Source organism: Ictidomys tridecemlineatus, chromosome 10 (assembly GCF_052094955.1).
Source record: "Ictidomys tridecemlineatus isolate mIctTri1 chromosome 10, mIctTri1.hap1, whole genome shotgun sequence".
In the NCBI taxonomy this organism is placed as follows: Eukaryota; Metazoa; Chordata; class Mammalia; order Rodentia; family Sciuridae; genus Ictidomys; species Ictidomys tridecemlineatus.
The window spans coordinates 113,440,925-113,454,977 of record NC_135486.1 but is presented as its reverse complement, the minus strand read 5'-3'; the positions used below and the strand labels follow the sequence as shown (position 1 = coordinate 113,454,977).

At 34.6% G+C, this 14,053-nt stretch overlaps 1 protein-coding gene across 1 annotated transcript in view; it reads right to left on the bottom strand.

Annotated features, from left to right (window-relative positions):
* The window catches only part of LOC144367627 (cytochrome P450 3A19-like), a 92,197-nt gene extending 90,452 nt beyond the window's left edge, over positions 1 to 1,745 (bottom strand). The window contains exon 1 of the mRNA XM_078024715.1: positions 1,655 to 1,745. Coding sequence (XP_077880841.1) covers positions 1,655 to 1,745 — 91 coding nt within the window. The remainder of the gene's footprint in view (positions 1 to 1,654) is intronic.
* Between the last annotated feature and the right edge of the window lie 12,308 nt (positions 1,746 to 14,053).

Below are 14,053 nucleotides of genomic sequence, written 5' to 3'. Positions count from 1 at the left end.
GGGTTGTAGCTCAGTGGTAGAACACTCACCTAGCACACGTTGAGGCACTGGGTTTGGTCCTCAGCACCATATAAAAATAAAATAAAATTATTGTGTGCACCTACAACTAAAAAACAAAAATATCTTTTAAAAAATATCTATACTGGCCGGCTGTATTAGTCCAGTCCTCATCTCTAGAATTAATTGCTTAACATTCAGGACTTTCTTAAGATGGTTGTCAAGGCACTAGGTACCTCAAATTAGAAATACAATTGGAGTATTTGAGTATTACAGAAATAAGCAATAAATTAGAAAAAAAAAATTTTGAATGAGAGAGAAAAATAGTTTATATCACTGGATGTGAGTAGATACAGAAATATTTCTTTCCTTTGTTGCATGTAGAAGTATTTCATGTTAATAATGTTGTCTACTGAGAGTATCTAAAAGCAAAAATCCACAAGATGATCACAAATTTTGATTCCTAAATTCCATTAATTGTGAAAACAAAAATAAAAAATAAAGCTGTCACGATAAACAGAGCGGAAATCTAGAATATCTTAAATCAGAAAGCAAGAAAATACTTAGAAAATAAATGAAAAGGGCACAGAATACACTGTATGCTACTATAATGTGGATACATTTCATAGAATGTACAAGACCAAGAGCAAAACCTAAGAAAATCTATGGACTGTGAATGGTAGACGTTTCCTGAACTGTGATAAATATAACTCTCTGGAGACTACATGGAGAACCTCTATGTTTTCAGTTCAATATTGCTATGGCAAAATAAACAGAAGCTACCTTTAAAAAATTATTAAAAAGATGACAAGAATAATAGAGGACTCAGGAGCCTACATTAAGGGGATTCAAGTGGACAAATATGGGGGAATTGAACATCAAAATAAAAATAATAAAAAAATAAGTTGAATACAAATACCATGCTAGTGAAAGAAATACTTGTTTATATCAGCTTAAACATTTGAACATGGCTTTAGGTGTGCTTCTCTAGAAAGTTCCTCAGGCTACTGTATATGATATCCAAGCATGCACTTTCTGCAACTAGGTAGAAATTCTTTTCTTCCTGGAAAATCTCCTGCACATTTCCTGAACAATCCTTCTCTCTGAGTTTCCCCATCAGTAGATGAGGTAACAACCTTGTTTACCTTTATGAAACTCCAAATCTTTGGAATTCTGCAAATTTATCATAAGCTGAAGAAAATCCACCTGATGCTAGAAACAGAGAGATTTCAAAGATAGAAGATCAATTATGAAGTCAGAAATAAGTTAATAGTAGAGAAATTATTTTCCCTTCTGAGACTATGTCTTCTTTAAGTACAGAAGTCTAGCTGGAATTTCCTAAGTCATCAGTGAAGAAAAACATCCATATACAAACTGAAGAGTAGGATGTTTCCCTGAGTGAAAACTGGCTGTGGTGTCCAATAGCTACTGGTCTTTGCTCTCCCTACTTGTGAGCTCCTGTAGATTCTGAACATAGCCTCCTGGCCAGAGAGTGGCTGGCTTTGTCTCCTGTTACATTTTTTGCTTAGTTAGAAGTCCTGGACTTCAATATTTTGTTCTACTACCTTAATTCCTCATCAACGATGCCATATATTAATCTCCTGACATTTTTAGAGCTCATCATCAGATTTTGGGAAAGCATCTTGAAAGATCCCACCATGCTTGAAGGTATGAACTTTGTACTGAAACCTGGAGGGGCCATCCTGGCTCCCTGGCCTATACACATCCTTGTGCTGGCCTTTGGACATGAGGCAAAACCTTAACCTAAAAAAAAACCCATGCATGCTCCATGAGGGTGCAGACAATGCCAGCTACCCTGAGGATGCCATTTGTGGAGAGTTTGTAAAGTGAGAGGTTTGGAAATGCAATGATTCTTGACCATATAAAATCTGATGAAATTACAGCACCAGGAAAATAATGTTTATGTTGAAATTTTATCTATTGAAGAGAAGGAATATGATAAAACATTTTTTCTCTATTTAAAAAAATTATTTCAACTGATATATAAGAACATTAAACTATACACACATTAACAAGGTACCTGATTACTTTGATATATGTATATGCTATTTGATGTTTATGTCAGTTTAGAAACATCTTTAATTGCATTTATCATTTCCTGATGGTGGATGTTTTGAAAATCTATTAGGCTCAATTAATAAGAACAATTTTAACATAGTGCTGCAATAAACATGGGAGTTAAGATGTCTCTTTGACATACTGATTTCATTTCCTGTGGTTATACACCTAGTAGTAAGATTGCTGGATTATACAGTGGGTCTGCATTTGATTTCTGATTGCCCTCCTCACAGTTTTCCATAAAGGCTTCCCTAATTTGCATTCTAGTCAACAATGTGCAAAAACTCCTTTTTTTTTTATAGATTTTGGGCTTCTTCTATCAGCAATATTTATGCCTTGACAAACTAAATTTCATGCCCATTATTTAATTGTAAGTGCTTTTTCTCTGATTCATTATTTTTTCAGTATTTGGAATATATAATTGTATTTATTTAAGTCTTTTTTATTAGTTCTTTTTAGTTATATGAAAGTAGAGTCCATTTTGACATAATTATAAAAGCATGGAATACATCTTACTCTAATTTAGTTCCCTCTCTGATTCGTTCTTGTATCTCAATTACCAGATGCTAAATTCTTTATTCCTCCCAAATGAGAACCCTCTACTATTCTCAACCAAGAGTTCTTCATCTACCTTTTAAAAATATACAAAGAAGTATGGAAGTCATACACCCATAGGCAAATAAATTATCAAAAATGAACCTCCTCTGTAACCACCACTGGATTTTACCTGTTGTTTCTCTTGAAGGCGACATTCTTTCATTCTCTTTATAGCTTTTTTTAAAACATTTGTGACATCCTTTGGAAACAGAGAGATATTCATTGCCTCATAAATTGGAGTAAGGAATGGAAATATTACTGTAGGGGAAAGAAAAAACAAAGAACACTTCATTGAAAAATGTAAAATTTACCTGGAGCAATTACATCTTTTTTACCTATCAGAAAAGTGGAAGTCACAAGGGTTCCTAAAGAGGAACTCTTTCTGTTAGGACCACTGATTGGGCTCCAGGCCACTGGCGGAGCAAGAGGATGTTATATACACGGCCACCACCAAACCAGTGAGATAAGTGTCCCCTTGTGCAGGTGTGGAGTGACCAAAGGAGCAAGATAAAAACTCTGACCACTTTTCCCTTCATGTACTGGAATAGAGTGTCTTTGGATAAAACTAGGCTTTACTCTGAGACTGCAGTTAATCATGCTCTTCATGAAAGAGCAGTCAGGATGTGACCAACAGAACATATGTCCCTTGAGTACCACAGGAGGAATCCAGAAGGCATTATTAGAAATAAAATTGGAAAACTTATAGTATGAGCAAATTGATCAATATATTCCTGAATTAACACTGGATAAAAGAAGAAATAGAGTGAAATAGATATAGCTTTGAAAAAAAAAGGAGGCATAATATATCAAAGTTATAAAATGGAGAAAAAGCCACTATTGCTCAGAGGGAAATTCTTATCTATTAAATAAAAACAAATATCACAAATTAATGATCAAACTTTACATAATAAATCATGAAAAAAAATATGACAGTCACTAATAGGGCATTATGGAAAAATGTGGATATGTAACCCATGTGATTCTGCAACTTGTATTTGGGGTAAAAATGGGAGTTCATAACCCACTTGAGTCAAATGTATAAAAAATGATATGTTATGAGTTATGTAATGTTTTGAACAACCAATAAAAATAAATAAATATATAAATAAAAACAAATACAATTCTTTGAAAAAAAAAAAAACAACAAAATTCACAAAATAATAGCTACACTGACCCAGAAATAGAAAGGCTAAAGTTAGTAGCATTCAAAATAAAAACTGGGGAAATACTGACATTATAAACATAGAAGAAATTATAAAGATGTTGTAACAATCAGATTATTATAACAATTATACAAATTGCATAAATGAAATAGACAAATTCCTAAAAAGATACAAACAACAGAAACTGACACAAAAAGTAATACAAAATATATATTGACATACATCATGTGATGAGACTAAATTAAAAATTAAAAACTTAAAAAGTGAAGCTCAGGTCCAGATATTCCATGGACAATTCTACCAAACATTAAAAGAACTAATACCAATTCTTTACCTCTTTACAAACATTTATAGAAATACCTAGTATTTTTTAAGTATAGAATATAGTGAAAACTTGTAAAAGATCCTAAAATGCCAGTGTTAACCTAATCCTAAGACTTAACACAAAGAAAACACAGAAGAACTACAAACTGATATATCTTATAATTATGGATGCAAAAATTTCAACAAAATAATTTGTTATTCCTCTCTCTCTCTCTCTCTCTCTCTCTCTCTCTCTCTCTCTCTCTCTCTCTCCCCACTTATCTATCTCCCCCAAATCTCTTTCTGTCTGTTCTTCTTCTACTAGCTAACATTTTTTATTCCTTTTTTATGCTTCCTAAGATCTAATAACTCTATATCCTCACCTCCTACTTTCTTAACATCTCATCCTAAACCCACCCCCCATTCTCTCTTTGCCCACCATTATGAACTGTAGGTCCTTTTGCAACCTACTGTTTACATTGTTAATAATAATCAAACTCACCCTTTCTGTCTGTTGTGACAAAACTGTAAACATCTCAATAGAAGCTCTTTTGTTTAATTAAGCCTGAATATTTTTTGCATTGGGAAATGTTAATATTGATCTCCTCCTTAAAGGAGAGGTCATGGAATTCTGCAGGGACACTATAGTCTATTGATATAAACCATAATACCTTAGATATACACTTCTAAAGGGAAAGACACAAAAATAATGTGAAAAAACAAGAGAAGAAAGAGCCACTAAGAAACCAAGATACATTACTAGAACCAATGGCCAGCACAACAGAAGAGATGTCCAAAAGGAGTTCAGGAAGTATGTAATTAAAATGTTCTGTGAATTAAAGGATGATATAAGAAAGCAGAAAAAAGCAACAAAAGTTCATTTCAATAAAGAGCTACACAGTCAAATACAGGAAGCAAAAGATTACTTCATAAGGCGATAGAGATTCTAAAAAAAAAAAAAAGGAAAAGAAATCATTGAAATGAAGGAAACAAGAAAGCAAATTAAAAACTCCATAGAAATCATCAACAACAGACTAGATCACTTAAAAGATAGGACCTCAGACAATGAAGACAAAATATATAATCTTGAAAGTAAAGTTGACCACACAGTGAAGATGGTAAGAAACCATTCATGAATTATGAAAAGGCCAAATGTAAGAATTATTGAGATAGAAGAAGGCATAGAGTTTCAAAACAAAAAAATGAACAGTTTATTCAATTAAAATAATATCATTAACTTTTCCAAACCTGAATAATGAATTAAACAATCAAATACAAAAGGCTTACAGGACACCAAGTGTTCAAAATCACGACAGATTCTACACCAAGGCACATAACAATGAAAATGCCTAACATACAGAATAAAGAAAGAAATTTAAAAGCCACAAAAGAAAGGAATCAGATTGCATATAGGAGGAAATCAATTAGGATCTCTGCAGATTTCTAAACCAAGATCTTCTAAACTAGAGGGTCCAGGAACAATATATACCAAACTCTGAAAGAAAATGGATGGCAATCAAGAATATTACATCCAGCACAATTAAGCTTTAGATTTCATGATAAAGTGAAAACCCTCCATAATAAACAAAAATTGAAAGAATTTAAAACTAGAAAGCCTGGACTACAGAATACATCCTTAGCAAAATATTCCATGAAGCAAAAATGAAAAACAAGCAGGAAAATTAGCAAAGGGAGGAAGTACACTAAAGGAAAAGACAATCAAAGGAGAAACCAAGGCAAGTTACAAACCAAAATTAAGCAAAATGACTGAAAACATGAACCATGTTTCAATAATAACCCTGAATGTTAATGGCCTAAACTCATCAATCAAAAGACATAGACTGGAAGACTGGATTTTTTAAAAAACCAACAACATGCTGGCTTCAAGAGACTTATCTCATAGAAAAAGACAACCACAAACTGAAGGTGAAAGGTTGGGAATAAATATACTACTCACGTTGACTGTGTAAACAAGCAGAGGTTTTCATCCTCATATCAAATAAAGTAGACATCAAGACAAAGTTAATTATAAGGAATAAAAAAGGACATTTTATACTGCTTAAAAAACCATTTATAAACAAGATTGAATGAAATAAACAAGAAATAACAATTATAAATACTTAAGAACCAAACAATGAATTATGGGCTAACAATAAAAGGACAAATGTAATGGCCATCTACATTCTTCAAACTCTTCTCAATTTCAACAGTAAAATAGACCACGATACAATAATACTGGGTGACTTTAACACAACACATTCACCACTGGATGGACCTTCCAAACAAAAGCTAAACAAAGAAACTATAGAACTCAATAATACAATCAATAACTTAGACTTAACATACATACAACAATTATAAGATTAAAATAAAAAGAACAGACATACAGAAAATATTTCATCCATCAATGAGTGAATACACTTTCTTCTCAGCAGCACATAGATCCTTCTCTAAAATAGGCCATATATTATGCCACAAAGCAACTCTTAGCAAGTACAAATAGAGATACTACCCTGAATGCCATCAGATTATAATGGAATGAAAAACTATTTAAAAAATTTATACTCCAATTAAATAGAAAATAACAAAGACATCGACAAATTTCTAGAGTCATGATCTATCCAAACTGAATCAAGCTAATATACACAAGTTAAACAAATCAATTTCAAGCAAGTAAATAGAAGACACCATCAAAAGCCTACATACAAAGACGAGCTTGACCAGTCAGGGTGGGTGGAGGGTCATCCAAGGAATGGAGGAACTTTGGATAGGGGAAGGGAAATGGAGGGGAGATGGGTGTAAAATTGATGGTGGAATGAGATGGAAATCATTACCCTAGGAACATGTATGATGACACAAGTGGTGTGAATCTACTTCATGTACAAGTACAGAAGTAAAAAGTTGTGCTCCCTTTGTGTTTTATGTAGTGGAATGCATTCTGCTGTCATCTATAATTCATTAGAATAAATAAATAAATATTTTTTTAAAAAATGAAGTACTCACACATGCTTCAGGATGGAAGAATTTGAAAATACAATGATAAATGAAAGAAGTCAGAAATGCAAAGCCACATATTGTAGGATTCATTAATACAAAATTCACAGGAACTGGGGATGTGGCTCAAGCGGTAATGTGCTCGCCTTGCATGCACAGGGTGCTTGATTTGATCTCTAGTACCATATAAAATAAAGATGTTGTCCACCAAAAATTAAAAAATAAATATTTAAAAATTCTCTCTCTCTCTCTCTCTCTCTCTCTCTCTCTCTCTCTCTCTCTCTCCTTATCTCTATCTCTTGAAAAAAAGAAAACTCACAGTATCAACAAATCTATAGTCAGAAAATAGATCCATGGTTGCTTAGGCTTAGGGAATAGAGAGTTGATAATGAAATGGTAGCCTGCTTCTGTGTTGACAAATAGTCACTAGTGATGGCTGAGTATATCTTTGTACTGAAAACAATTTCATTGTATAATTAAGTGGGGTAATTAAAAGATTATTAATTACGTATCAATAATGATCTTATTTAAATAAAGAAAGGGAACAAATAACATGGTATTCCACATACTTATTGAAAACCAAAGGGTCAAAGAAATTAAATTTTAAGAGCTTCTTGACTTTCTCCACAAAGGGATCTTGTGGGTTGCTTAGGGAATCAATGTTCACTCCAAATAATGTAGCTGTGATCACATCCATGCTGTAGGCCCCAAATCACTGAATAGAGAAAGATATGATATGGGAAGATAAAATCAGTGCCTCTTCCCAATCCTTCCACTACACATGCATCAATAAGTAGGAGTAAGTTCACATACCCAGGCAAGACAAGCAGAGAGCCACACACTCACAGTTATCTGCTGAACTATCAGATGAGTCCATGATCCCTTCACACTTACTATGAGGCCTTTATGAGTTTTAAATGAGGTACTGCCCTTGTTCCAGAAGTGACGGGGACAGTGAGGTGAGTAAGATTCACCTCTGAACTCAAGAAGCTCACCCACACAGGGATAAGATCCATAATCAGACACACTACAGTAGCACAAATAGAATGTAAATAATGATAGTTGTGTACAAACTGAGCTTCATCAGGACAATGGAGGAGTAACTAAGTCTTTCTAGAGGATTCATAAAATATGATCTTGACCTTGACAGTATTTTGTCTTTTAGTATATCCAATGTCACAAATATTTGCAGCCAAACAAACCTTGGTGGATACAAGAGAGATCCTTTGTCCCCCAGCTGCCCTGTCTCCTCCTGGGAGCAGCACCTTCTTGGATGAACAGTTAGAGTTGTGACTCCAAACACTTGCTTTGTCTGCTCATTGCACTAGCTCAACATTTGGAATTCAGTTCTGTTGCAGGCAGTTGGAGAGGCTCCTGGTGGAGCTTGGAATGCCAGAGCTGTCCTGCTACTTACCCTTTCAAGTTGATAAACTTGCCCTTCTCTGATTCCAGTCTCATGTTTTTCACCAACAAATCTCCATACTGGTTAATGATGGGGAACATCTACGCACAAAACACAAAGTCACCCATAGTTAAGTGAGAGACTCAGTCCCCAAGGTTATGGTTTTCCCAGGATAAGAAGTATGAGACATTTATAATGAATCTTACTATTTCTCTTATAAAACATAAAGACAAAAGAACATTTTTAGGATTCAAATTCAGAGAACTATTCCTTTAAAAGGGACTACTATCTATCTCATTTTCTACCCATTCCCAGGTTTATTTTCTAAGTTTTCAATGAAAATCCCTCCTTACCTCCTTGAGTTTTCCACTGGTGAAGGTTAGAGATAGCAGTGATATTATTCTCTTCCACTCTTCATCCTCAGACAAAGAGATGGATTTTTTCATAAATCCCTTTAGACCAAGATTCTAGCACCCAAAGGAAAAGAGATTTTGTCCTACATAAATGTTGAGGTCTCCACAGTTTCAAAAGTTGTTAAATAATATCATTTATTAAAAAAAGAATGTTTAGTGACTGCCTACTAGGTAGCTGGCCCTATGTCAGACACTCAAGAATATTTATTCCAAGTGACATAACCTCCTGAGAGTTTGAAAGAGATACCCAGGTACCTCACACCGTTTTTGGACTTTATATTCCAACCTTTGTTTAGATGCAAAATTTCCACTTGGTTGGAAACTTTTTCCAGGGGAATAGACAGGAAGAAGACCTAAGAAGACATAGTACAAACTCCAGGGCTATGCAGAGCAGAAATGGGTTGGTGACAGATACCAGATGTACTTGGTCAACTGTATGTTACCTAAGATCAGTTCTGTCTTTACATGCATTTAAGGCATAAGCATCTTGATAAAAGGGTGCCTAGGTATGATAATTTTAAAAATAATAATATTTGAAACTTAAAGGATTTGAAATATAAGTGTAATACAGGAAAAAAAACACAAATTTTTAATGGAAGTTGTTTCAGTATTTTCTAAAAGGACAGAGGAGAAAAGGAAGATAATTCTATTTTTCACCTGGGTGCTAGACTTCCAAAGTAAAACCCTTGACATTTAGTTCTGTAATCTAAGATATATTTTTGTGTTAAAATGTATGTTTCCATCCAGGCACAGTGGTGCATTTATGTATTCCCAGCAGCTCAGGAATCTGAGACTGGAAGATCACAAGTTCAAAGCCAGCCTCAGCAGTGTTTAGGTGCTAAGCAAATCAGTGAGACCCTGTCTCTAAATAAAGTACAACATAGGACCAGGAATTTGGCTCAGTGGTCTAGTGTCCCTGAGTTCAATCCCCAGAACCCCACTACTACCAAAAAATGTATGCTTCCAGCACTCATTCACTGTTAACATTTATGGGATTAGCAGCAGAGGGAAGCTTTTTCAACTTTATAGAGATTCTACAAAAAACAATTTTCAGCTAACAATGTACATACTGGTGGCAAACTGAATGCTTTCTCTCAAGCATCAGGAAATAATTCAACAACGTCTTCTCAGTCATACACAGAAAGACAAGTAAAAACGTTCATCTGAGTGTAGATTAGTTATTTATACATGTTGGGAAGGGGTATGTAGAAGGCAAGTAAATAGAGGCTGGATTTGAGTAATGTGCAATATATGCATGTATTGAAGATTGCAGCAAATCCAATTATCATGCACAATTTTTATATATTAATCAAAGTTTTTAAATTTTGGTTTTAACCCCAAGTCTTGTGCCTGCAAGGCAAGAACTCTACCAACTGAGCTATATCCCTAGCCATCAAAGTTTTTAAAAAGTGAAGATAGAGATCGTATGGAATCCACACATACACATTAGCCTCATCTAAAATTGGGGTAAACTTTGGAAGATGAAAGTCTATATCCTTCAAAAGAAATGTTCACTCTCATGGCTATTATTCAACCTCACACTGTAACTCCCAGCTGATGTGAGAGGAAAAGAAAAACAAATAAATAAAAGAAATAAAGATAGAATTTTTCCTATTTATAGGTGCAATCTTTGTCCAATGTGGTCAACAAACAAGAAATCAGGCACATTTCTAAGGTTAATAGAAATTAGTGAAAACACATTAAAAACACAATCTAAATCTACACAAATTTAGGCATGTTATACATTTGGACAGAGCTGCACACTCATTCATATAGGCACACAAAACAGGAAAAATGAAAATAAAAAGCCTAGATTGTACCAATTTCCTGTTAATAAAGGAACAAGAACTTAATAAATTTATAGTCATGTAATAAATTTTCATTAGGTAAAATACAATAAATTATACATGAAACTGCCTGGTAATTTTTTTTGGCAAGTAACGCCCTCTGAATTTGTAAATATCTCAGGATAAAAATTGAATTAATAAAATAAATAAATAAATAGTGTTACTTTGAATTAGACACAGGGGAACAAAGGGAAGGGTGAGGGGATGGGAATAGAAAAGACTGTAGAATTAATCAGACACAACTTTCCTATGTTCATATGTGAATACACGACTAGTGAAACTCAACATTATGCACAAACACAAAGATGGATGTTGTACTTCATGTATGTATAATATGTCAAAATATATTCTAGAGTCATGTATAACTAAAAAGAACAAATAAAAACTTAAAAATATAAATAAATGTTATAATGTTGAAAAGTGCGTGCTTACCCGCCGTTTGGTGAACACAGAATAACATTTTTTGATGAGCACTGTTTTAATAATGCTGGGCTCTGTAGTAGCCAAAACAGGTTTTGAACCATTAAACAGGCTGTGTTGGAAAAGCAAACCTAAAATTAAATCTAACAGGCCAGATTCTGCAGCAGGAATCTAGACTTTGATCCTGATGTTACCTATTCTACCTGCCTACTCCTACAATACATAGCAACATGAAGTTCTGTTTGGGGATTCTGACCATATAAGCCACTGGATTCTTAATAGCATAAAGGGAAATGTAGGTAAAATAGGTAGGAAGATAAACTTAGAGACAAAATACACCTTCTAAGAGATCATAATTAGAAATAGCATTGGAATACTGGTTAAATCTAGATGGTGAATACAATAGTATTGCCTATGGTACTTTCCATAACTTATTTATCTGTTTATTTATTTACTTATTGAGTTATTTTTTAAATTAAAGATGGACAGAAGCCTTTATTTGTCTATTTTTATGTGGTGCTAAGGATCAAACCCAGTGCCTCATTGTTCTATGCAAGTGCTCTGCCACTGAGCTACAGCCTCAGCCCATACTCTCCACAACTTTTTACATGAAAAAATATAGGTTTGTGAAAAATTGAAGGCAGATAATTGACTAAAATCTCACAATTACTAAGTTTTGCAAGTGGTAGCTGAAATGGGGCCTTTAGAGATCCAGTGGGGCATGTTGTGTCCTTGGATCACATGGTATCTATGGGCCATGTCAACTGAGCAGAACACTCTGGCCTGCCCTGTGGCTTTCTGGGGATTGATGAGAGAAGATGGAGATGAAAAGTCAAAGTCTTCTACCACTATTTTTAGTGTACAGCAAAATGATTTCACCTCATCTATGGCTCCCACCAAACCCCCACCAGCTCTAAAAGGGAATAGTTGGTATAGTTAACTAAGGCCACCCTCCAATATAAACCCCATCAATCCACCAAGGAACTCACTGGTGGAACTACATCCTATGTCTGGTCTTAACATCAAATGGATGAAAGAGAGGAAGAAATGCTTCATTGAAATGTCAACACTAAAAACTTAAAAAATGGCATATGAGCAACAATAATTATGACAATTAAAAAAAAAGAAAGTTAAGGAAATGAAAAAAGCTGAGCAGAAATGGTTTCCCATCTGCTTTAGGGTACCTCCCAGCCTTTTGTTCAAAAGCATACATTGAATCTGAAATTTAAATAAGAGAATTTTGTCTTTAAATTAAAAGGGAATCAGTGAACAAAAGAGATGATGCCATAGATTTATAAGCCCATGATTTTTTTGAAAAGTTCTCAAATAATACATTTTATTTATCTAAAGGATTAAAAAAAAAGGAAAATGGGGAAGACAGAAATAGCCAGACATTTGACACAAAGTAAGGCTGGAGACTCTGGGTCATCAAAATTAGGAGAAAAGCCAAAACATGCAACATTCTCAACCTAAGTCAGACTGTAGACCCAGACTCCTGGTGACATGCAGGATCACTGGCAGTACAGTCCTCCAAGAACTTTGCAGCACAGAGGGTTGCATCCCAAAAGTTCTAGGCTGATGTTGTCCTCATGTGTTGGGGCACCATATCATAACAAGTCTACCAAAGAGAAATTTCCAGAATAATCACCCCAATGTTTTTCCATACTTTGTATAACATTCTGTGTCAAAATTAGACAAACCCTAGGAATAAGAACAAAATGAAATTACATTATTGTTGCAAATGTACTGACATTGCATCAAATGACCCAAATCCCATAAAATCAGGCTTGATGTTCCTAATAGGTGGTTAGAGACAAGCTCTTATTCAGAGGCTTCTGAAGTGAAAAGAGGAAATATGCAATATTTGAAATGAAACATGTAAAGTCACTTGAATTTTCTCTAAGTATTATTCATAATCTACCAATTACCCTTATCAATGAATTAAACATGCTTCTTTTCTGCATTATTTCTTGTCTGCTTTTGTTGTCTCATAAATACTGGGACCTTCTGAATTATCACCTCCATAGGCACATAAGGAATCCCAGGGTGAGAAAAAATGAGTGCATCCCAGGGTGATGCATGATCTTTTATCTCCCCATCAAGTATGATTTTAATTTATCTCATGTTTTCTGGTAGAATTCTGGTAGAATTAGAAAGTAAAGATGCCAGTAAACTCTTTTAGCCTAGGAGATTTCAGTTTTTACAATCATGTTGTTGAGTAAGTAAGTGACATAGTGAGCAAATAAAAGTGGATTTGCCTTCCTGTTTTGGGGCTTAACTTGGACGAGGGGAGATGCTACCTCTCTGCACATAGTACACAGATAGTTAGACACTGGCTGTGAGTTTTCATCATAGAAACTAAGCAATTAATCTTCCTCGTGCTAAGTTTCATTTGTAATATTTTAACTGTGCAAATAAAGCATCCCAGAGATATGAGTGTATCTTCCTAGAATCGACCCTGAGGAAAAAAAGAAAACACTGTGAGGATGCTCATAGTCTGAACATAAAGTCCACAGTTTACACTGTTGATGTGCCAGAGTACTGAGCTCATTAACAGAAGTGAAACTGACACTATGAGGCATTGTAAACAGAGCCCCAGGGTAAACCTGACTGTGCTTTGGATGGGCCCTCACACAGTTCCTGAAGCTTGAAATCTCAAAACTTCTTTCATGGAGCTAAATTTCTACTGATGTAACTAAGCAGGTATTTGCAACCAAAAAAGTGAAACCTAGGAGCTCAAATGACACTCACCCGGTGATAATTAAGAGGAGTTGCCAAAAAAGGCAGAGGTGTTGGGCCTGGAATTCCCAGCTTCTAAAAATATCCATGTGAATACGT